Here is a 24,168-nt window from a genome sequence, read left to right on the forward strand (position 1 = left end):
GGGAGTGTTTGTGAGTTTCCTGCATTGTGCAGAGGGTTGGACTAGAAGACCCTGGAGGTCCCTTCCAACTCTATGATTCTACTCTGTGAGCTACTGGCATTAAATTTGCGAATTACTGGCTTTAAAGTTGTGAGCTGCTGCTTAAATTATTGTGCTCTGGGGCTATCCTTCCAGAGCGAAGACAAAAATGTGTGATCTGGAAGCTAAAAATCTGTGAGCTAGCTCACGCTAACTCAACTTAGAGGGAGCACTGCCCCAGATGTGTCTGGGTGTGTTTTAAGATTTCAGATTTTTTTTTAATGCAGACTTGGGGAATCACCCAAGTTTGCAGAAAAACCTGTTTTTTATAAATACGGTTCCGATCCACAGATTTAGGTATCCATAGATGGGGACCACGCTTGAGAAAAAGGATATATAGATGGTTTCTATTGAAGATATTGGATTTATATCCCGCCCTCCACTCCGAATCTCACAGTCTCAGAGCGGCTCACAATCTCCTTTACCTTCCTTCCCCACGACACCCTGTGAGGTGGGTGGGGCTGAGAGAGCTCTGACAGAAACTGCACTTTCAAGGACAGAGTCTCAGAGCCGCCTGCAATCTCCTTTCCATTCCTTCCCCACAACAAACACCCTGTGAGGTGGGTGGGGCTGAGAGGGCTCTCACAGCAGCTGCCCTTTCAAGGACAACCTCTGCCAGAGCTATGGCTGACCCAAGGCCATTCCAACAGGTGCAAGTGGAGGAGTGGGGAATCAAACCCGGTTCTCTCAGATAAGAGTCTGCTCACTTAACCACTGCACCAAACTGACTCTCTCTCTCTCTGTAATGTCTCACCCCCTCCCTCACCCCCAGCCCATTAACTTTAAGATGTCAATTGCTGTGGGAAAAGAGGATGTTTCTTTCAACCCGGTGCTTAACTTGATATCCAAGTTCTTCGGCCTGTTGACAGGCTGGGATACAGAAACTTTGACTGTTTCTTAGAATTCAAACATGACACAAAGGGGCACCACGCAGATGAGAATCTGCGTTAACAGTTTGATGCTTTCAGCTCCTTGCTAAGCATGCTGGGGTGGAGAAAAGCAACCGCACATCCTTTTGGTCTTTCCGTTCTTACAGCTGCTAAATATAAGCTGGCTTATGAATCAACTTGATAAATTCAAGCCAACGAGAAGATAATTGTTTGACTCGTTTAATTCTTTTCCCCACTTTTCCCTGGCCGCTCTAGAATGATTTATCTGTGTGGCGTTCTGCGATTTCCATAGTTATGCTAACAAATACATTTTATGGTCATCAGATTACTTTCGAAGCTTTGAATCTTGGGTTCCCTTTTCTTCCGGAAGTCCTCTGTTTCTAATTTGTGAAATGCTCTTCCGCAATCAAAGCAGCCGTTAAGGCCTTATAAATAACAATGTGTTATGAACTTGTCATCTTTTCCCCCAGCAAAATTGGTTGTTCACATGGGGGGGGAAAAGGGTGTACAGATAAGATTTATCTGGAGAAATTAAAGAAGTTTTGAAATGACTTATATATGCATAAAAAAGGTAAAGGTAGTCCCCTGTTCAAGCACCAGTCGTTTCCGACTCTGGGGTAACGTTGCTTTCACGACGTTTTCACGACAGACTTTTTACGGGGTGGTTTGCCATTGCCTTCCCCAGTCATCTACGCTTTCCCCCCAGCAAGCTGGGGACTCTTTTGACCAACCTCGGAAGGATGGAAGGCTGAGTCAACCTCGAGCCGGCTACCTGAACCCAGCATCTGCCGGGATCAAACTCAGGTCGTGAGCAGAGCTTAGGACTGCAGTACTGCAGCTTTACCACTCTGTGCCATGGGCTCTACATGTGCATACTGCCTTGTTTTTGCTTCCTGATCCCCTGTGGCGCATGGCATATCACCAGTTATTAAAACTCACTCTTTGTACCTGTCTTTGCTTCAGATGGATTAGAAACTTCTTAAAAGTATTGAGTAGTCCATTGATTCCAGCAAAATGCATTTAATTCATCTGTACCCTGCCATTCTCTCCGGTGGGAAGTAACTTAGATTGTTCTCTTCTCCGATTTATTCTCACAAGAACCCTGCGGAGTAGATTAGGCGGAGAGTGTGTGACTACCCCACGCTTATCCAGCAATCTTTCATGGCACGAGTTGGGATTGGAACGCAGCTCTCCCAGATACCGGTCTGACACGCTTAACCCCAGGATAAAATCTACCCTAGGTTTATTCATTGGCCACAGAGGAGATAAAAAACAAGAGAAGACCTGGGCAGGATTGGTCTAGAGGGAGAAGAGAACTTCGAGCTAACCATGTATTGGTCACCCCAAACTCCTGCTTGGCCTAATGGCCTCATGTATGTATTGAATAGGAAAGGTAGTAAGATGGAATTCTGCAGAATTCTGCAGATCAGGTTCTGGGGAGGTAATGAATCACAGAATCATTGAGTTGGAAGGGACCTCTAGGGTCATCTAGTCCAACCCCCTGCACAATGCAGGAACTCACAAACACCTCCCCCTAAATTCACAGACTCCTCATTGCTTTCAGATGGCCATCTAGCTTCTGTTGAAAAAACATCCCAGGAAGGAGAGCCCACCACCTCCTGAGTTGGAAGGGACCTCCAGGGTTACCTCGTCCAACTCCCTGCACCAATGCATGAAACTCACAAACATCTCCCCCTAAATTCACAGCATCTTCATTGCTGTCAGATGGCCATCTAGCCTCTGTTGAAAAACCTCCAGGAAGGAGAGCCCACCACCTCCTGAGTTGGAAGGGACCTCCAGGGTCACCTCGTCAACTCCCTGCACAATGCAGGAAACTCACAAACATCTCCCCTAAATTCACAGGATCTTCATTGCTGTCAGATGGCCATCTAGCCTCTGTTGAAAAACTTCCCAGGAAGGAGAGCCCACCACCTCCTGAGTTAGAAGGGACCTTCAGGGTCATCTAGTCCAACCCCCTGCACAATGCAGGAAACTCACAAACACCTCCCCCTAAATTCACAGGATCTTCATTGCTGTCAGATGGCCATCTAGCCTCTCTTGAAAAACCTCCAAGGTAGGAGAGCCCACCACCTCCCGAGGAAGCCTGTTTCACTGAGGAACAGTCATAGAATCCTAGAGTTGGAAGGGACCTCCAGGGTCACCTAGTTCAACTCCCTGCACAATGCAGGAAACTCACAAACACCTCCCCCTAAATTCACAGAATCCTCATTGCTTTCAGATGGCCATCTAGCCTCTGTTGAAAAACCTCCCAGGAAGGAGAGCCCACCCCCTCCTGAGTTGGAAGGGACCTCCAGGGTCACCTAGTCCAACCCCCTGTACAATGCAGGAAACTCACAAACACCTCCGCCTAAATTCACAAGATCTTCATTGCTGTCAGATGGCCATCTAGCCTCTGTTGAAAAACCTCCAAGGAAGGAGAGCCCACCACCTCCCGAGGAAGCCTGTTCCACTGAGGAACCGCTCTGACGGTCATAGAATCCTAGAGTGGGAAGGGACCTCCAGGGTCACCTCGTCCAACTCCCTGCACAATGCAGGAAACTCACAAACATCTCCCCCTAAATTCATAGGATCTTCATTGCTGTCAGATGGCCATCTAGCCTCTGTTGAAAAACCTCCCAGGAAGGAGAGCCCACCACCTTCCAAGAAGGAAGCCTGTTCCACTGAGGAACCGCTCTAATGGTTAGGAAGTTCTTCCTAATGTTGAGCCGGAAACGCTTTTGATTTAATTTCAACCCATTGGTTCTGGCCCTACCTTCTGGGGCCACAGAAAACAATTCTGCCCCATCCTCTATATGAAGAAGATATTGGATTTATATCCTGCCCTTCACTCCGAATCTCAGAGTCTCAAAGTGACACAATCTCCTTTACCTTCCTCCCCCACAACAGACACCCTGTGAGGTGGGTGGGGCTGAGAGGGCTGACACAGCAGCTGCCCTTTCAAGGACAAGCCCTACCAGAGCTATGATTGACGCAAGGCCATTCCAGTAGCTGCAGGAGGAAGAGTGGGGAATTAAATCCGGGTCTCCCAGATAAGAGTCCGCACCCTTAACCAGTGCCCCAAACTGACTTGCTTGACAGCTCTTCAAGGACTTGAAGATGGTGATCATATCACCTCTCAGCCACCTCCTCTCCAGGCTAAACATGAGGGGTGGACCATCTTTTGTTACCTCCCTGCCAGGTAAGTATGGAACCACTTAAGAGCAGGTCTGTCAAAGTTCGTTCGGCCCTATGCCTTTGAATCATCAATTAAAAAGGTAAAGGTCAAGGTAGTCCCCTGTGCAAGCACCAGTCGTTTCCGACTCGGGGGTGACGTTGATTTCACAATGTTTTCACGGCAGACTTTTTACAGGGTGGTTTGCCATTGCCTTCCCCCAGTCATCTCCGCTTTCCCCCCAGCAAGCTGGGGACTCATTTGACCGACCTCAGAAGGATGGAAGGCTGAGTCAACCTTGTATTCATATAATATTTTCCCCAATGTATTGTTGTTACAAGAGCCCCGTGGCGCAGAGTGGTAAAGCTGCAGTACTGCAGTCAAACTCTTTGCTCGTGACCTGAGTTCGATCCCAGTGGAAGCTGGGTTCAGGTGGCCAGCTCCAGGTTGACTCAGCCTTCCATCCTTCCGAGGTCGGTCAAATGAGGACCCAGCTTGCTGTGGGGGGAAGTGTAGATGACTGGGGAAGGCAGTGGCAAACCACCCCGCAAAAAGTCTGTTGTGAAAACGTTCTGAAAGCAATGTCACCCCAGAGTCGGAAACGACTGGTGCTTGCACAGGGGACTACCTTTACCTTTTTTTTTTATTGTTGCTACAGTGCTGTAATGCATCTCCTCTCCCAAACTTTTAAAAAGTACAGGTCTTAATTAATTGCTTTCTAGACTATGTTTTTTTTTCTTCCTGGTTGACCCTAGGACTTAAAGAAACCGCTGAGGAAATGGTAAGAAACAAACTGGAAGGAAAGGACCAGCTGACCCCATGGGAACAGTTTTTAGAAAAGAAGAAAGAGAAGAAGAAGATGAAGAAGAAAAAACAGAAGGTAGGGTATGTCGGGGTGAAACTTCCCAGCTTCGGGAAACTGTTGCCACATAAAAGTTGTCCCAACAAACAGCATATTTCATGGCTCACCCTGTTCATGCCACATTCTTGTTTCTGTTGGATAATTTATACCCCGCCTTTATACCTCCACTTGCACCTGCTTAGCATGGCCTTGGGTTAGCCATAGCTCTGGCAGAGGTTGTCCTTGAAAGGGCAGCTGCTGTGAGAGCCCTCTCCAGCCCCACCCACCTCACAGAGTGTCTGTTGTGGGGGAGGAAGGGAAAGGAGATTGTGAGCCGCTCTGAGACTCTTCGGAGTGGAGGGCGGGATATAAATCCAATATCTTCATCTACCTCACAGGGTGTCTGTTGTGGGGATGGAAGGGAAAGGAGATTGTGAGCCGCTCTGAGACTCTTTGGAGTGGAGGGCGGGATATAAATCCAATATCTTCATCTACCTCACAGGGTGTCTGTTGTGGGGATGGAAGGGAAAGGAGATTGTGAGCCGCTCTGAGACTCTTCGGAGTGGAGGGCGGGATATAAATCCAATATCTTCATCTACCTCACAGGGTGTCTGTTGTGGGGGTGGAAGGGAAAGGAGATTGTGAGCCGCTCTGAGACTCTTCGGAGTGGTGGGCAGGATATAAATCCAATATCTTCATCTACCTCACAGGGTGTCTGTTGGGGGGGAGGAAGGTAAAGGAGATTGTGAGCTGCTCTGAGACTCTTCAGAGTGGAGGGCGGGATATAAATCCAATATCTTCATCTACCTCACAGGGTGTCTGTTGTGGGGGAGGAAGGTAAAGGAGATTGTGAGACGCTCTGAGGCTCTTCGGAGTGGTGGGCGGGATATAAATCCAATATCTTCTTCTTTCTGCCCTCATAAGGGCCAAGAAATTGAAACATACATAACAAAACCACATCTGAAAAACGATAAAAGCAACAAAAAGCACGCCATTAAAACGATTAAAACTATGCATCCCAAACACTATGAAAACAACTGAAACGTCGGGTAGGAAGGAGGGATCGCTGAGGGAAGTGCCAAACTAAACGGGAAGAGTTGTCACCCGCTGGCAGAAGATGGCCGCGAAAGGGAGAGGCTTCCGGAATGGTAGGGCCACGCCCACGCAAGGCAGGCCATGCTCCACCTCGCCATCTCCTCACACTGAATCGGAGTGTGTTGCAGAACACAGCGGTCTTTCTTCTGCCACTGTGCTTTGGGTTGGATCCAGCAGAAAAGCTCACAGAACGGGCTTCAGGAGTGGATTTCTCCACTGCTGTTTGTCTCGAAAATCCTCTCCAAGGTTTGGGAGAGCCTCAAACCAAAGAGTCTTGACCTAGCTAGCTGGGAAGGGTTAGCCCTGATTAGTGTTCAGCTGGGAGACCACTGAGGAAGCACAGACACAGGCAACAGCAAACCACCTCTGGACATCTCTTGCCTCGAAAACCCCTTGATGGGCTGCCCAAAGCATTTGCGGATTGACGGCTCTTTCCACCACCAGAAACAAAACACACCACATCGGCTTTTTTTTTCTGTAGCAGGAACTAATTTGCATCTTGGGCCGCACCCTGTGATGTAGCCAATCCTCCTGGAGCTTAAAGTAGGCCCTGTACGAAGAGCCCTGTAAGCTCTTGGGGGATTCACTACTTCAGGGGGTGTAGCCTAAGATGCAAAGGAGCTCCTGCTACCAAAAAAGCCCTGCATCGCATTAACAAGGTTCTGCAGTGATGAGAGAGAAGTTGGGTAAAACCACCTCCTTGCTGCTCAGCTGATAACTTCCGTCAGCAGGCAAAAGCCCCATCTAACCCTGACCTATTTTCAATGAACACATGGCAGGCACCACGTTGGAGACGTCTTGTGCAGAGAACTTTAGAAACCCATGAATTCCCCAGTTTAAAAAAACCGTTCTGTTCCTTTAGGTCAGCAGTGTTGAACATGCGGCCCAGGGGCCGAATTAGGCCCCCAGAGGGCTCCTGTCAGGCCCCCGAGCAACTGGCTCTTGTCTGCTTCCTTCTCTCTCTCTCTTGCTTCCTTCTGCATCTCAGCTTGTTTTGCCAGGCTTGCTCAATTGCACAGGAGCTACAGAGCAAAACCTCTATTTTCTCCATTGGCTGAGGCTCCTCCCCCTCCTGGTTCCCTGGGGAAGGAAGGAAAGAGCCAGAGCTTCCTTTGCCCAGTTCCCTGGATCGCACAGGATAATTGCAAAGAAAGCACCTTGAAGACCAACAAGTGCTAATGTTTTAAGCATGTTTTGTTTTCAGTTTTTTTTAAAAAATAGCCGTGTTTGTCTGTGTTCTTTAAAAAGCTGACATCTCTGCTACCTAATCTTTAACAGGCGCACACATGGCCTGGCCGGACAGGGCCCAGCCGGCCCGACGAGGTCTCATTTATGTCAGATCCGGCCCTCATAACACATGAGTTCGACACCGCTGCTTTAGGTATCTGATTTTAAAGCTCCAAAGTTCTTGGCGCGTTTGCAGAAATCATCAAGGTGGCCAAACGATTGACCTGAAGTAGCTCTAGTCACATCCTGCCTGCCCACTTTTCATTTGCCTTTGGCAGCCAAGCTAAATGAAGGGGAAGGGAGACGGTTCCGATTAAAGGAAAATAAATGCATTCTCCAATCCAGGACAGAAAGAAAAAAAATCCTTCTTTGATCTTGTGTCCTTGATAATTTCTCCATTGCTCAAAGGAACGGCCGTTCGCGCTGCTGAAATATCATTTATATTGACTGCCAAGCCTTGGAAAGGGATTATAGCGTTGCGCGAATAATAGTAAAAAAAGATGAGCACATTTCGCCTGCAGAAATTTTAGAAGAGCTTTAAAAAAACAACAACAATGGGAAAGCCTTCAAAGAAATACTTGTTTTGGAGATTCTATTTTGGAAGGCCGATGCTGTTGTCTTCTGTAACGATTGGCTTTCTCCGTCGCTTAACATCAGCAATAGGGTTTCCAGACACTAACCATGTTAAAGGCTGCCTTTTTTGGTCTCTGTTGCATTTTGACTCCAGACAGGTGGCTCCTTTTCTCTCCCTCTCTCTCCTTCTCTCTCTCTCTCTCTCTCTCTCTCTCTCTCTCTTTTAAAGTTTATTGACGAAAGAATGTTATAATATAACAATACTAACATAATCTATAATAATAAGCATACTTTAACGAAAAGATTTCTCTTCATCTCTTCTTCGTCTTCTTTCTTCTCTCAAAAGCATCTTCACAGAGTTATAGTGTTATCAGACTTAACCTAGTCCGTTATAATAAATATACAATAAGTCATAAAATTAACCTTCAAACTGATTTAGTTTGCAATTGATTAAACTCCATTCTAGGAGACCACTGGGGTCCAGAGGGGAGTAAAACCCTGGCATCCAAAGAGTAACAAAACAATATTGGGGGAACGTATCCAAATGTCCGCCACCCACTGCTCTAGCCTAAAAAAAAAAAATCTATTATCCAGTTCCTATGTTATAAAGCAGGGGTGTCAAACATGCAGTTTTGGGGCCGAATCAGGCCCCCATAGGGCTCCTATAAGGCCCCCAAGCAACTGGCTGTCCTCTGCTTCCTTCTCCCTTTATCTTGCTTCCTTCTGCATCACAGTTTGCGTTGCAAGGCTTGCTCAATCGCACAGGAGCTACAGAGCAAAACCTCTATTTTCTCTATTGGCTGAGGCTCTTCCCTTGGGGAGGGAGGGGGGGAGGGAGGGAGAGCTTGCTTTGCCCGGCTCTCTCAATCGCACAGCAGAGCTACTGAGCCAAGCCTCTCTTCCTTCTATTGGCTGAGACTCCCCCCTCCCCCCCCCCCCGCAGTTCCTTGGATCCCATGAGAGAAATACAAAGAAAACATCTTTAAGACGAATGAGTGCTAATGTTTTAAGCATGTTTTAAGTTTTTAAAATATATATATTTGTGTTTGTCTGTTTTCTTTATAAAATTTATATCTCTGCTACCTAATCTTAAATAGGTACACTCATGGCCCGGCCCGACAAGGTCTCATTTATGTCAGATCCGGCCCTCATGGGTTTGATACCCCTGGTTTAGAGGCTGCCATCTTTGTTGCTTGTCCACTTCAAAGCAACTGTTGTGGCTCAAAAGGACAAAGTGTGGGAGGAGGAGGAGATCCAGTCTCGTTGGTAATAATTTTCCCCAAAGCTGAAAAAGCATCTGAAGGATTTGGGTTTTTGCACGTGCCGTTCTTACCAAGCCCATCCTGAAGCCTACTGTAGTTCCATCAACTTCAACGAACACGCTTACGGGAATCACTTTCCTCTCACGTTCTAGCTCGGAGCCCAGAGGTTACTGCTTCAAACTCATACGTGCAAACCAGCGGAGGAAACCGTGCAACTGGAAGCAGAAAACAATGCAAAAATGCTCCCGATCACAAAAGCTGAAAATGTAAAAAAACCAAAACCCTATTAAATGTGATAAAGAACTGCACATGGAGATCTAACACTGTCGGCAACGGGTTACAATTTCAATCCCATATGCACATTCCTCGACAAGGCTCATCAGAGAGACCATGTCCTTGTAGCAAATTTTTCTGTTTTGAGGGAACTCCCGTTCCTTTTCATACATTGGAATGGAACTGATGTCTTCAGATTCCATTGTTTCTGGTGGGTGAATTTGATTTCGAAGCCCAAGAAGAGAATAGCAGCTATCAAAATAAGGAACATTACCAGAGGGTGGAACAAAAGGAAACGGAAAAACGATGCAGAAGAACAGATCTCTGTAGAATTGGTTGACACCGGAGGAAGCACTGTAAGTTTGCTGTATCCTGGCCAAGCCGACGCTTGTTGGAACTTGAGGAGTGCTACAGTTGACTGTCCATTCTTCCACTTGGCAGTAGAATAGCCCAGAATCACCCATCTCCACTTCCTGTATTGTCAGATGAAAGTCACCATCTTCACATTGCCATACTCAATTATGCCATTGCACCTGCTGGAATGGCCTTGGGTCAGCCATAGCTCTGGCAGAGGTTGTCCTTGAAAGGGCAGCTGCTGTGGGAGCCTTCTCAGCCTCACTCACCTCACAGGGTGTCTGTTGTGGGGGGAGAAGCTAATTATTGTAAGCCGCTCTTGAGTCTCTGATTCAGAGGGGAGGGCGGGGTATAAATCTGCACTTCTTCTTCTTGATGAACTGCCTTCAACGATCCCCGCACGCAGGATTGCCGCGACGGAGGAGCTAGCAAAACCAAGCCGTTTCCCAGAAGGCTTCTTCAGGCGTGCACACTGTTGGGATGCATTTCTCAAAACCACAGTTGCTTCAAGTCATGCTGATTGCTATAAGGACATTGTCTCTCTGAGGAACCTTGTTGAGTCTGTGAGAAATGTGTATATGGGATTGAAATTGTAACCCATTGTCCGCAGCGTTAGATTTCCAGGTACAGTTCTTTATCACATTTATTAGATTTTTTTACATTTTCCACTTTTGGGACCGAGAGCATAAAACTCATATGTGGCACCCTTGTTCACTCAATGATATGTAATCTTTCATTGACATCTGCCTCCGTTCCTGAGGACTGGAAGGTAGCAAATGTCACCCCCATCTTTAAAAAGGGTTCCAGAGGAGATCCGGTTAACTACAGGCCAGTCAGTCTGACTTCAGTACCGGGAAAGTTGGTAGAAACCATTATCAAGACAGAGTGAGTAGGCACATTGATGAACACGAGTTATTGAGGAAGACTCAGCATGGGTTCTGTAAGGGAAGATCTTGCCTCACTAACCTGTTACATTTCTTTGAGGGGGTGAACAAACATGTGGACCCAATAGATATTGTTTACCTTGACTTCCAGAAAGCTTTTGATAAAGTTCCTCATCAAAGGCTCCTTAGTAAGCTCGAGAGCCATGGAATAAAAGGACAGGTCCTCTTGTGGATTAAAAACTGGCTAATTAATAGGAAGCAAAGAGTGAGTATAAATGGGCAGTTTTCGCAGTGGAGGACGGTAAGCAGTGGAATGCCGCAGGGCTCAGTACTGGGTCCCATGCTCTTTAACTTGTTCATAAGTGATTTGGAGTTGAGAGTAAGCAGTGAAGTGGCCAAGTTTGCGGATGACACTAAATTGTTCAGGGTGGTAAGAACCAGAGAGGATTGTGAGGAACTCCTAAGGGATCTGTTGAGGCTGGGTGAGTGGGCGTCAACGTGGCAGATGAGGTTCAATGTGGCCAAGTGCAAAGTAATGCACATTGGGGCCAAAAATCCCAGCTGCAAATACAAGTTGATGGGGTGTGAACTGGCAGAGACTGACCAAGAGAGAGATCTTGGGGTCGTGGTAGATAACTCACTGAAAATGTCAAGACAGTGTGCGATTGCAATAAAAAAGGCCATCGCCATGCTGGGTATTATTAGGAAGGAATTGAAAACAAATCAGCCAATATCATAATGCCCCTGTATAAATCGATGGTGCAGTCTCATTTGGAATACTGTGTGCAATTCTGGTCACCGCACCTCAAAAAGGATATTATAGCATTGGAAAAAGTGCAGAAAAGGGCAACTAGAATGATTACAGGTTTGGAACACTTTCCCTATGAAGAAAGGTTAAAACGCTTGGGGCTCTTTAGCTTGGAGAAAGGTCGACTGCGGGGTGACATGATAGAGGTTTACAAGATTATGCATGGGATGGAGAAGGTAGAGAAAGAAGTACTTTTCTCCCTTTCTCACAATACAAGAACCCGAGGGCATTCAATGAAATTGCTGAGCAGTCAGGTTAGAACGGATAAAAGGAGGTACTTCTTTACCCAAAGGGAATTCACTGCCACAGGAGGTGGTGGCGGCTACAGGCATAGGGGATTGGATAAAAATATGGAGGGGATTGGATAAAAATATGGAGCAGAGGTCCATCAGTGGCTGTTAGCCACAGTGTGTATATATATGTGTATATATATGTATATATATATGTGTATATATATCAATTTTTGGCCACTGTGTGATACAGAGTGTTGGACTGGATGGGCCGTTGGCCTGATCCAACATGGCTTCTCTTATGTTCTTATGTGACACAGAGTGTTGGACTGGATGGGCCGTTGGCCTGATCCAACATGGTTTCTCTTATGTTTTCTAATGAAGTTTTATTGGCATAACTAGTAATTGACGTTCACTTTGGGGGTTTTTTTTCTTTTCAGGCCACTGCTGAGGAAACACTGACTGACGATGAATGTCCTTCTGATGTTGATCTGAACGACCCATACTTCGCAGAGGAGATGGGGAAGCCAGGTTAGATGTAATTCTTTCTGTGCCTTCCACAGAAGGGCAATTCAGGAGAGCGGAGTTCTTTTTTGCAGAGACAACCGAGAAGGCTTTGTGGTCTCTTGAAAAGGCCCGTCTTAGTTTTTGGTGACTGGCTGAAAGAGTGGGAGACAATGGGGCAAAATTAAGAAAAAGTGGAGGCAGCACATGGGGGGTTTATTATCTGCGCAGCAAGAAAAACGTTTACGGGTATAAAAAAGGGTAAAGGTAGTCCCCTCTGCATGCAACAGTCGTTTTCGACTCTGGGGTGACGTCGCATTACTACATTTTCACGGCAGACTTTTTACGGGGTGGTTTGCTACTGCCTTCCCCAGTCATCTACACTTTCCCCCCAGCAAGCTGGGTACTCATTTTACCCACCTCGGAAGGATGGAAGGCTGAGTCAACCTTGAGCCAGCTACGTGAACCCAGTTTCGACTGGGATCAAACTCAGTTCGTGAGCAGAGAGCTCAGACTGCAGTACTGCAGCTTTAACACTCTGCGCTGCAGAGCTGCTGTTTTGCAGGTAAAGGAGAGTTTTAAAAAATGCCAGTGTTTCCTTCCCCTTGAGATGGTGGAAAGGGCAACAGAATTGAAGAAGTTGGTTCAAAATAAGCGTAAATTCATACCTCCTCAGACAAAACGTGGTTCTGATTTATGCCGATGGGAGTCCAAATTGGCGATATCTGGACAAGGGAGTTGTGGTGACTGCTGAAAGTGTGCTGAATGACGGCTCGGTTTATCCCAGTGGTGAAGGAACGCCGAGGAAAGAAGCCGCACACAAAATGGCAAAGGCGATATAAATTTGCGATGCGCCAACATGGGAATTGCTCCATGCAGTTCTGGTCATGAACAGACTAAAAAAAGATGAGCAGGGGTGGTTTGCCCTTGCCTGCCTCTGCGTTGCTACTCTAGACTTCCTTGGTGGTCTCCCATCCAAGTTCTAACCAGGGCTGACCCTGCTTAGCTTTCAGGATTTAACAAGATCAAGCTATCCTGGGCCATCCAGGTCAAGGCAAGAGACCTAGAGGTGGGTTGTCTTTGCCTGCCTCTGCGTAGCAATCCTGGACTTCTTCGGTGCTCTCTCATCCAAGTACTAACCAGGGCCAACCCCGTTGAGCTTCCAAGATCTGATGAGACTGGACGGGTTGAAGACACCTATGACGTGTCATCCCAAAAGATATGGGTGTTATTGACTTTCTGCAATAGTTTGATTGTGCTGGACGAATGTGTGCGTGGATTAAAAAAAAGCAGAAGTAAAAAATTAGAACGTATGAAAAATATACATAATGGCCCTGTATAAATCGATGGTGTGGGCTCATTTGGAATACTGTGTGCAGTTCTGGTCGCCGCACCTCAAAAAGGATATTATAGCATTGGAAAAAGTGCAGAAAAGGGCAACTAGAATGATTAAAGGTTTGGAACACTTTCCCTATGAAGAAAGGTTAAACTGCTTGGGCCTCTTTAGCTTGGAGAAACGTCGACTGCGGGGTGACGTGATAGAGGTTTACAAGATAATGCATGGGATGGAGAAAGTAGAGAAAGAAGTCCTTTTCTCCCTTTCTCACAATACAAGAACTCGTGGGCATTCGATGAAATTGCTGAGCAGTCAGGTTAAAACGGATAAAAGGAAGCACTTCTTCACCCAAAGGGTGATTAACATGTGGAATTCACTGCCACAGGAGGTGGCGGTGGCTACAAGCATAGCCAGCTTTAAGAGGGGATTGAATAAGCATATGGAGCAGAGGTCCATCCGTAGGTATTAGCCACAGTATATTTGTATATATGTGTGTGTGTGTGTGTGTGTATACACACACACACATATATTGGCCACTGTGTGACACAGAGTGTTGGACTGGATGGGTCATTGGCCTGATCCAATATGGCTTCTCTTATGTTCTTATATTCTTAGGCTCACAGCTGATTCCCTAAACAGATTATAAAGTCACTAGAAGTAAAGCCTGTTGTGGGAAGAAATACAATGGGCCGTAGAAAAATATTCAAGAGGGGTGTGATGAATGTGTAGGTGGCAGCACGGCTGGCTTGTGGGAGTAGGCCATGTAGGTGACTGCTAGGCACCCCCTCCCTACATGCTGCCTGGTGTCTTGCCTCCCGTTCTGCCCACCTGTCTTGGGTGGACAAAAGAGGCGGCGAGGCCTCATTCTGAGACTGCCTCCCCTGCAAGGGAAGGCAGCCTCAGAGCAAGGCAAAGGCGCCACACCGCCACTTTTGGGCACCCGGGAAGCGGGCAGATGAAAGAGGCAGCACGGCCTCGTTCTGAGACTTCCACCCCTGCAAGGAAAGGGAGACTGCCTAAAGGGAGGTTCACCGCTTCCTAACCAACGCCATGCAAAAAAAAAAAAGTGTAGAAAAATAAATCTGGGTCAAAAGAAGTCCCCTTCCCAAAGAAAACCCCACTTCCCAGCAGTCTGACTTCAGGCTTGGCTTTTGCCGCAAGCTTAAAAATATATCCTTCGACTCGCCTCTTGCACGGAGCTCCCACCGGCCTCCCGTCCAAGAGGCCGATCGTATCCGTGCCTGCTTAGTGTCAGCAGACCTGTTTCCGCAAGTGCTTCCTCAGCCATTCATGAGACCTTTAAACTTTAATCGTTCCAAATGTTCGGTTTCATTGAAAACCTAACGTTCTGAAACCAGGAAACTAGCAAAGCCAGACTCACAACAAGGGTGGGGGGGGGAGAGAGAGAGAGAGAGAGAGAGAGAAAATGGCTTATTAAAAGCCAAGAGACAGAAAAGGAGGAGCACCAGCATGCCATAGCAGGGCCTGAAACAAAATTCTGGAAGACCCCAGTTCAAATCCCACTGCTTCAGGGCCCCCCTCTGCCCTGAAGCTTGTTGGGCAACCTTGGAGCAGTCACTATCTGTTTGCCGGGATTCGGGAGGGTACAAAATGTACCGTCTTGGGCTTGCTGGAGAAAGAAGGGAGTAGAAACATGCTAGACAAATAGCCTTCGGGAAACAGTAAGTGTAGCCAAAAAAGTGGAACGGTTTGCCTTGCGTTGGAAAACGTGCAGAAAAGGGCTACTAGAACGATGAAAGGGTTCTAGTACACTTGCCCTATGAAGAAAGGTTAAAATGCTTGGGACTCTTTAGCTTAGAGAAACGTCGACTGCGGGGTGACACGATAGAGGTTTACAAGGTTATGCATGGGATGGAGAAGGTAGAGAAAGAAGTCCTTTTCTCCCTTTCTCACAATACAAGAACTCGTGGGCATTCAATGAAATTGCTGAGCAGTCGGGTTAGAATGGATAAAAGGAAAGTACTTCTTCACCCAAAGGGTGATTAACATGTGGAATTCACTGCCATAGGAGGTGGCGGCAGCTACAAGCATAGCTTCAAGAGAGGATTGGATATACATCTGGAGCAGAGGTCCATCAGAGGCTATTATCCACAGCGTATTGTTGGAATTCTCTGTCTGGGGCAGTGAAGCTCTGTATTCTTGATGCTTGGGAGGGGGGCAACAGTAGGAGGGCTTCTAGTACCCTGGTCCCGCTGATGGACCTCCTGATGGCAGCTGGGGGGGGGGGGGTTGGCCACAGTGTGACACAGAGTGTTGGACTGGATGGGCCATTGGCCTGATCCAACATGCCTTCTCTTATGTTCTTATGTGACACAAAATGTTGGACTGGATGAGAACATAAGAGAAGCCATGTTAGATCAGGCCAATGGCCCATCCAGTCCAACACTCTGTATCACACAGTGGACAAAAAAAATTATACCGGTGTGTGTGTGTGTGTGTGTGTATACACATACATACATACACACACACACACACACACACATACATACACACATACACACACACTGTGGCTAATAGCCACTGATGGACCTCTGTTCCATATTTTTATCTAAACCCCTCTTGAAGGTGGCTATGCTTGTGGCCGCCACCACCTCCTGTGGCAGTGAATTCCACATGTTAATCACCCTTTGGGTGAAGAAGTACTTCCTTTTATCCGTTTTAACCTGGCTGCTCAGCAATTTCATCGAATGCCCACGAGTTCTTGTATTGTGAGAAAGGGAGAAAAGTACTTCTTTCTCTACTTTCTCCATCCCATTCATTATCTTGCAAACCTCTATCATGTCACCCCGCAGTCGACGTTTCTCCAAGCTAAAGAGCCCCAAGCGTGTCAACCTTTTTTCATAGCGAAAGTGTTTCGAACCTTTAATCATTCTAGTTGCCCTTTTCTGCACTTTCTCCAATGCTATAATATCCTTTTTGAGGTGCGGCAACCAGAATTGCACACAGTACTCCAAATGAGACCTCACCATTGTTTTATACAGGGGCATTATGATACTGGCTGATTTGTTTTCAATTCCCTTCCTAATAATTCCCAGCATGGCGTTGGCCTTTTTTATTGCAAACGCACACTGTCTTGACATTTTCAGTGAGTTATCTACCACGACCCCAAGATCTCTCTCTTGGTCAGTCTCTGCCAGTTCACACCCCATCAACTTGTATTTGTAGCTGGGATTCTTGGCCCCAATGTGCATTACTTTGCACTTGGCCACATTGAACCGCATGAGCCATTGGCCTGATCCCAACATGGCTTCTCTTATGTTCTTATGATTGCGTGAGAAGAGAATTTGGGGGCACCTTCGAATATCTCATCTCCAAATGCTCTGTGGTGCTAGGATTTGGTGGAAATCAGAGCGCGAAGCCAGTGCCTCTTTGCCAGAGTGATGGAAGCCCGCTTCCTCTCATTCCCCGTCCTTAAGAAATAAAAGCCCAAGAAGGGCTGCAGTGAATTCAAATGACAACAGTGTGCCCTGACCTGTATAATCCAGGCAAGCCCAACCTCAGCAGATCTTGCAAGCTGAATAAGGTCTACTCTGGCAAGTCCTTGGATGAGAGACCTTCTTGGAATACCAGCAGTTGGGAGGGCAGGGCAGGCTTTATTCGGCCACCTCCCTGAATATCTTCCAGACCTCCAGTTGGGGTCACTCGCCAGAGGTTGCCGTGACTTCCAGGTGCACACACACTCGTACATGCACATATAAATACAAAGATTACCCCCCCCCCCCCAAATGACAACAGTGCAGATTTCTTTATTCCTCTGCTTGAAGGAGAAGATGAGTGGTCGTTATCCTGAGCTGCCGCTAACAGGACAAGTAGTTCATGTTCGTCTTCCTGTTCTTTTGACTCAAGGGTCTTTTTGTTTTAAACAATTTTATTGATAACATATGGTAACAATATCAAGTTATATCATTGCTATCCCTAACCCATATGATATTTTCCAATCCCTCCTCCCTCCGTTACTAGACTCCCGCCGAGGTTATATACTTAAATTCAGTTATAAAGGTACTCTTAACCAATCAAAGTTCAATATCTTTCTTTTCCCATATCCTTGTTAAAAAATTGTCCAATGTCTTTTTACATTCCACTCTTTCTCTATATATCCTCTAAATTTCTTCCACTCCTTTTTAAACACCTCCAAATCATAGTCTCTTAGAATTCTTGTTAACTTGTCCATTTCACTCCACGATAAAACTTTCACAATCCAATCCCATTTTTCTGGTATTTTTTCTTGCTTCCACAACCATGCATACAATGTCCTAGCAGCTGAGAGCAAGTACCAAATTAGAGTTCTATCTTCTTTTGGAAATTTTTCCATTTGTAATCCCAACAGAAAAGTCTCTGCAACTTTCTTAAAGTCGTATCCCAAAATTTTAGAGATTTCTTGTTGTATCATCTGCCAAAACTTTTTCGCTTTTCCACAAGTCCACCACATATGATAGAAAGAACCTTCATGTTTCTTACATTTCCAACATCTATCCGGCATCTTTTTACTCATCTTTGCCAATTTTTTCGGAGTCATATACCACCTGTACATCATCTTAAAACAGTTCTCTTTAATACTCTGACATATTTTCATCGAGTTCTTCCAAAGATACTCCCATGTATCCATTTGAATTTCCGTGTTCACATTAATTGCCCATTTAATCATTTGAGATTTTACTACTTCTTCTTCTGTAGACCATTTCAATAATAATTTATATACTTTCGAGATTAATTTTTCGTTATCTCCAAGCAGAACTCTTTCCAATTCCGTTTGCTCACGTCTTATTCCAACAGATTTAACATCATTTTCCATCAAGCTTTTTATTTGTTGCATTTGAAACCAGTCATATTTATTATTTAACCCTTCTGCAGATTTTAATTCAATTTTATCTCCTTGAATCTTTAGCAGTTGACTCAAGGGTCTTGAACAGATAGCGATCCAAGCACTTTATGGGCAATCCCTGCAGCTAAATATTCACTGACTGCTAGGGTGGTTTTCCAGTCCTCATTGACAAGGAACAACTGGATTTATTTATTTTTTTAGATGGTAAAGTCACACAGCCTGTTAAGAGGGAGGACAAATATCTTTCTCTCAAATCAAGAGTTTGTGTTTATAGATTTCAAGGGGGAGTGTACCTCCATTTCTTGGCCAGGCCAAGATTCTGTTGCTTCCGTGCTCATCGGTCCTACGCCCTGCGATTTGAACTTGCTGTCTCACTTAAGAGCTTTGCGAAATTCCTGGAAACACAATTACTTATTTTATTTATTTAAAACATCTGTTAGCTGCCTTTCTTCCTTCTGGGGCTCAAGGTGGCTTGTAAACATTGATGAAACACAGAACAAGCAAGATTATCGCATTTTAAAAAAGGTAAAAGTAGTCCCCTGTGCCAGCACCAGTCGTTTCCAACTCTGGGGTGACGTCCCATCACGACGTTTTCACGGCAGACTTTTTACAGGGTGGTTTGCCGTTGCCTTCCCCAGTCCTGTACACTTTCCTCCCAGCAAGCTGGGTGCTCCTTTTACCGACCTCGGAAGGATGGAAGGCTGAGTCAACCTTGAGCCGGCTACCTGAACCTCCCTAACCCTAACCCAGCTTCTACCGGGATCGAACTCAGGTCATGAGCAGAGAGCTCAGACTGCAGTACTGCAGCTTCACCACTCTGCGCCACAGGGCATAAAACCCGCATTTGAAATCATTACTCAGGACCCGAAACTTAGCCAAATACAGTCCTGAATAAAACCATCTTCAGCTGCCTTCAGCAGCAGTAATGGGGCCAGGTTCACCTCCCTGTGCAGGTTTTTCCTTGATCACGGGGCTGCCACCAAAAAGGCCCTCTCTCGTGTATCCATGAAATGAGCTTCTTTGATCGATGGTATAGTCAGGACAGCCCTGCTATCTTAATTCCCGGGCAGGAAGTGCAGCTCTCAAAGTCATAAACAAATGGAAAGAGAATATGTGGATCAGAAAGCAGACCCCCCCCCCCTGCATACACACTGTCCCCCCCCCCCCCTTAGAAATGGTGACATCTGAGCCCTGGTAGGCACGGGTCTTTTAACTTGCTGCTGAAAGTACCGAGACGTTGCGCAACACAGATCCGCATCCAGCCAGCTACCACTGCAATAAATGTGTCTTTCTTCCTAATAATGTCTGAAAAGGTTTCGTTCACATGTCGAAGGCACGTTTTTATGGTTTGGAGTAAGCAATCTGTTCTGTTCGAAATACCAAAGAAACACAAGAGAACGGCTGCAGCCAAACAATGCTCCAAGGCACTGCTATTTTAAAAAAAAAAAAATTCACGACTGTTCCAGCCTAGATTATTAACTTTTCAGTAGTAAATTTATTTTTTTTTGCCACAGAAGGCAGAATGGATATTTCCTACTGGCCGAGGACGACGGAAAACGAATTCAGATGAATGGGCCCTGGTGGGCTTATAAAAGAGTTCATACAAATTTAAGAGGGGAAAGGCGCACTGGAATTCTTACCCGTCGCTTAATATATATTCAGCTTTTTATCATACCCAAATGGTTGCTTTACAAGAGGGTGAATTTAATGGCTGTTCTTCTTTGATTCCTGGAAACGAGCATCTGCGTAGGAAGCCCACGCTGTGCTGGGGTTGGCGCGCTCCGAAACTTTTCTTACCGGGGCCGACTTTTATGTTGTTTTGATAGGCAAATGGGTTTCCCCGGGGGAATTTGCGACAATGAGTTCTGCTGGTGGGGCAAAAAGAATTGCTTTAAATACAACGAACCTTTAAAAACACAACAGCATCCGTGCTGGATCAGACCAGTGGTCCATCTGGTCCAGCATCCTCCTTCATGAGTGGCCAACCACTGGTTCAGTGGGCGGACTCTTATCTGGGAGAACCGGGTTTGATTCCGCACTCCTCCACTTGCAGCTGCTGGAATGGCCTTGGGGCAGGCATAGCTCTCTTATCTGGGAGAAGTGGGTTTGATTCCCCACTCCTCCACTTGCAGCTGCTGGAATGGCCTTGGGTCAGCCAGAGCTCTCTTATCTGGGAGAACGGGGTTTGATTCCCCACTCCTCCACTTGCACCTGCTGGAATGGCTTTGGGTCAGCCAGAGCTCTCTTATCTGGGAGAACGGGGTTTGATTCCCCACTCCTCCACTTGCAGCTGCTGGAATGGCCTTGGGTCAGCCATAGCTCTCTTATCTGGGAGAACCGGGTTTGATTCCGCACTCCTCCACTTGCAGCTGCTGGAATGGCCTTGGGGCAGCCAGAGCTCTCTTATCTGGGAGAACGGGGTTTGATTCCCCACTCCTCCACTTGCAGCTGCTGGAATGGCCTTGGGTCAGCCAGAGCTCTCTTATCTGGGAGAACCGGGTTTGATTCCCCACTCCTCCACTTGCAGCTGCTGGAATGGCCTTGGATCAGCCAGAGCTCTCTTATCTGGGAGAACCGGGTTTGATTCCCCACTCCTCCACTTGCAGCTGCTGGAATGGCCTTGGGTCAGCCAGAGCTCTCTTATCTGGGAGAACCGGGTTTGATTCCCCACTCCTCCACTTGCAGCTGCTGGAATGGCCTTGGGTCAGCCATAGCTCTCTTATCCGGGAGAACCGGGTTTGATTCCCCACTCCTCCACTTGCAGCTGCTGGAATGGCCTTGGGTCAGCCAGAGCTCTCTTATCCGGGAGAACGGGGTTTGATTCCCCACTCCTCCACTTGCACCTGCTGGAATGGCTTTGGGTCAGCCAGAGCTCTCTTATCTGGGAGAACGGGGTTTGATTCCCCACTCCTCCACTTGCAGCTGCTGGAATGGCCTTGGATCAGCCAGAGCTCTCTTATCTGGGAGAACCGGGTTTGATTCCCCACTCCTCCACTTGCAGCTGCTGGAATGGCCTTGGGTCAGCCAGAGCTCTCTTATCTGGGAGAACCGGGTTTGATTCCCCACTCCTCCACTTGCAGCTGCTGGAATGGCCTTGGGTCAGCCATAGCTCTCTTATCCGGGAGAACCGGGTTTGATTCCCCACTCCTCCACTTGCAGCTGCTGGAATGGCCTTGGGTCAGCCAGAGCTCTCTTATCCGGGAGAACGGGGTTTGATTCCCCACTCCTCCACTTGCACCTGCTGGAATGGCTTTGGGTCAGCCAGAGCTCTCTTATCTGGGAGAACGGGGTTTGATTCCCCACTCCTCCACTTGCAGCTGCTGGAATGGCCTTGGGTCAGCCAGAGCTCTCTTATCTGGGAGAACCGGGTTTGATTCCCCACTCCTCCACTTGCAGCTGCTGGAATGGCCTTGGGTCTGCCATAGCTCTCTTATCTGGGAGAACGGGGTTTGATTCCCCACTCCTCCACTTGCAGCTGCTGGAATGGCCTTGGGTCAGCCAGAGCTCTCTTATCTGGGAGAACGGGGTTTGATTCCCCACTCCTCCACTTGCAGCTGCTGGAATGGCCTTGGGGAAGCCGTAGCTCTGGCAGGAGATAAAACAGTGGCAGCACAGTATAGATGAGCAACCAAAAACCATGCCCAAAAAACCCTGAAATACTAATAAATTAGAAAAAAATGTTTCGTTCATTTATGAGGGGTTTTTTTCCTTTTTTTATTCTAATTTATTACTTTTTTCTAATTTTTTCTAATTTATTAGTTTTTCTGGGTTTTTTGGGCACAGTTGTTTTTGGTTGCATAGCTCTCGTAGGAGCAGAAGAAGAAGAAGGAAGATGATGATATTGGATTTATATTTATAAATAAAATATATATTATATCCCAACCTATACTCTGAGTCTCAGAGTCTCAGAACGGTCACAATCTCCTTTACCTTCCCCCCCCCCCCACCACAACAGACACCCCGTGAGGTGGGTGGGGCTGAGAGAGCTCTCCCAGAAGCTTCCCCTTCAAGGACAACTCCTACGAGAGCTGTGGCTAACCCAGGGCCGTTCCAGCAGCTGCAAGGGGAGGAGTGGGGAATCAAACCCTGTAAGGTGGGTGAGGCTGAGAGAGCTCTCACAGAAGTGGCCCTTTCAAGGACAGCTCTGCGAGAGCTATGGCTAACCCAAGGCCCTTCTAGCAGCTGCAAGTGGAGGAGAGGGGAATCAAACCCTGTGAGGTGGGTGGGGCTGAGAGAGCTCTTCCAGATGCTGCCCCTTCAAGCTCTCCCAGCAGCTGCAAGTGGAGGAGTGGGGAATCAAAGCCTGTGAGGTGGGGTGGGACTGAGAGAGCTCTCCCAGAAGCTGCCCCTTCAAGGACAGCTCCTACAAGAGCTATGACTGACCCAAGGCCGTTCCAGCAACTGCAAGTGGAGGAGTGGGGAATCAAACCCTGTGAGGTGGGTGGGGCTGAGAGAGCTCTCCCAGAAGCTGCCCCTTCAAGGACAGCTCCTACAAGAGCTATGACTGACCCAAGGCCGTTCCAGCAACTGCAAGTGGAGGAGTGGGGAATCAAACCCTATGAGGTGGGTGGGACTGAGAGAGCTCTCCCAGAAGCTGCCCCTTCAAGGACAGCTCCTACAAGAGCTATGACTGACCCAAGGCCGTTCCAGCAACTGCAAGTGGAGGAGTGGGGAATCAAACCCTGTGAGGTAGGTGGGGCTGAGAGAGCTCTTACAGAAGCTGCCCCTTCAAGGACAACTCCTGCGAGAGCTATGGCTGACTCAAGGCGATTCCAGCAGGTGTAAGGGGAGGAGTTGGGAACCAAGCCTGGTTCTCCCAGATAAGAGTCTGCACACTTAATCACTCGCTCTCCTCACCAAACTGGCAACCGGGGAATGCCTACCCCTAGTGAAGTGTGGGCTTCCCCGCTCCCCATATGAACAACTTCCCTCCGAGGACATAAAAATACTCCCTGTGAATGGCTGAAGCCACAGACTAGGAGGGCTCAGCAGAAAGATCTACAGATGTGGGTTTTCTGTGCACAAAGGACTCTGGATGTGGCTGCGAACACAGATGGGGTGGCAGATGGGGGTATAAAAATGGAGCTTAAATTAGAGTCTGCCTTACGGGAAACGGTCTGCGAAGGGGGGGAGGCCTGTCTTTAAAGAAGTATTTTTAGGCTTTTCAGCCCTGCTTCTCGTCTTCTCCCATTCACACTTGGCGTGCTCTAGGCCAGCTCTTAAAAAGATACGCTCTGCTGTGCGCTGAACCTTCACAGAGTGATGTGACCAAATGCAGAGCCCGTTCGGTGTAGCGGTTAAGGGTGCGGACTCTTATCTGGGAGAACCGGGTTTGATCCCCCACTCCTCCACTTGCACCTGCCGGAATGGCCTTGGGTCAGCCATAGCTCTGTCAGAGATTGTCCTCGAAAGGGCAGCTGCTGTGAGGGCCCTCTCAGCCCCTCCCGCCTCACAGGGTGCCTGTTGTGGGGGGAGAAGATATAGGAGATTGGAAGCCGCTCTGAGTCTCTGATTCAGAGAGAAGGGCAGAGTATAAATCTGCCATCTTCTTCTTCTATGCAACAGAGCTGCTGTGACCTGTGACCGTATTTGGATCGCGACAGTCTTTAAAATATCTGTGATCCGGGCATTTATACTTCCACTGGTTTCTGGTGCGATATTTCTGGTGCGACGGTGTAGAATTTATAAAAGAGCTTACAAGACGTTCTGGTGTACTTCTCCATTTGCTTCCTTCTGTTTTTCGTTTTGTCACATCGCTGAGAAACGTCTCTTCTCAGGCAGCCCTGTCTTTTCCTTCT

At 47.3% G+C, this 24,168-nt stretch overlaps 1 protein-coding gene across 1 annotated transcript in view; it reads left to right on the forward strand.

Moving 5' to 3' along the window:
- Positions 1-24,168, forward strand: part of ESF1 (ESF1 nucleolar pre-rRNA processing protein homolog) — a 72,396-nt gene that overhangs the window by 33,369 nt on the left and 14,859 nt on the right. The window contains exons 10-11 of the mRNA XM_060230831.1: positions 4,896-5,020; positions 12,128-12,218. Coding sequence (XP_060086814.1) covers positions 4,896-5,020; positions 12,128-12,218 — 216 coding nt within the window. The remainder of the gene's footprint in view (positions 1-4,895; positions 5,021-12,127; positions 12,219-24,168) is intronic.

Source organism: Heteronotia binoei, chromosome 1, assembly GCF_032191835.1.
Source record: "Heteronotia binoei isolate CCM8104 ecotype False Entrance Well chromosome 1, APGP_CSIRO_Hbin_v1, whole genome shotgun sequence".
In the NCBI taxonomy this organism is placed as follows: domain Eukaryota; kingdom Metazoa; phylum Chordata; class Lepidosauria; order Squamata; family Gekkonidae; genus Heteronotia; species Heteronotia binoei.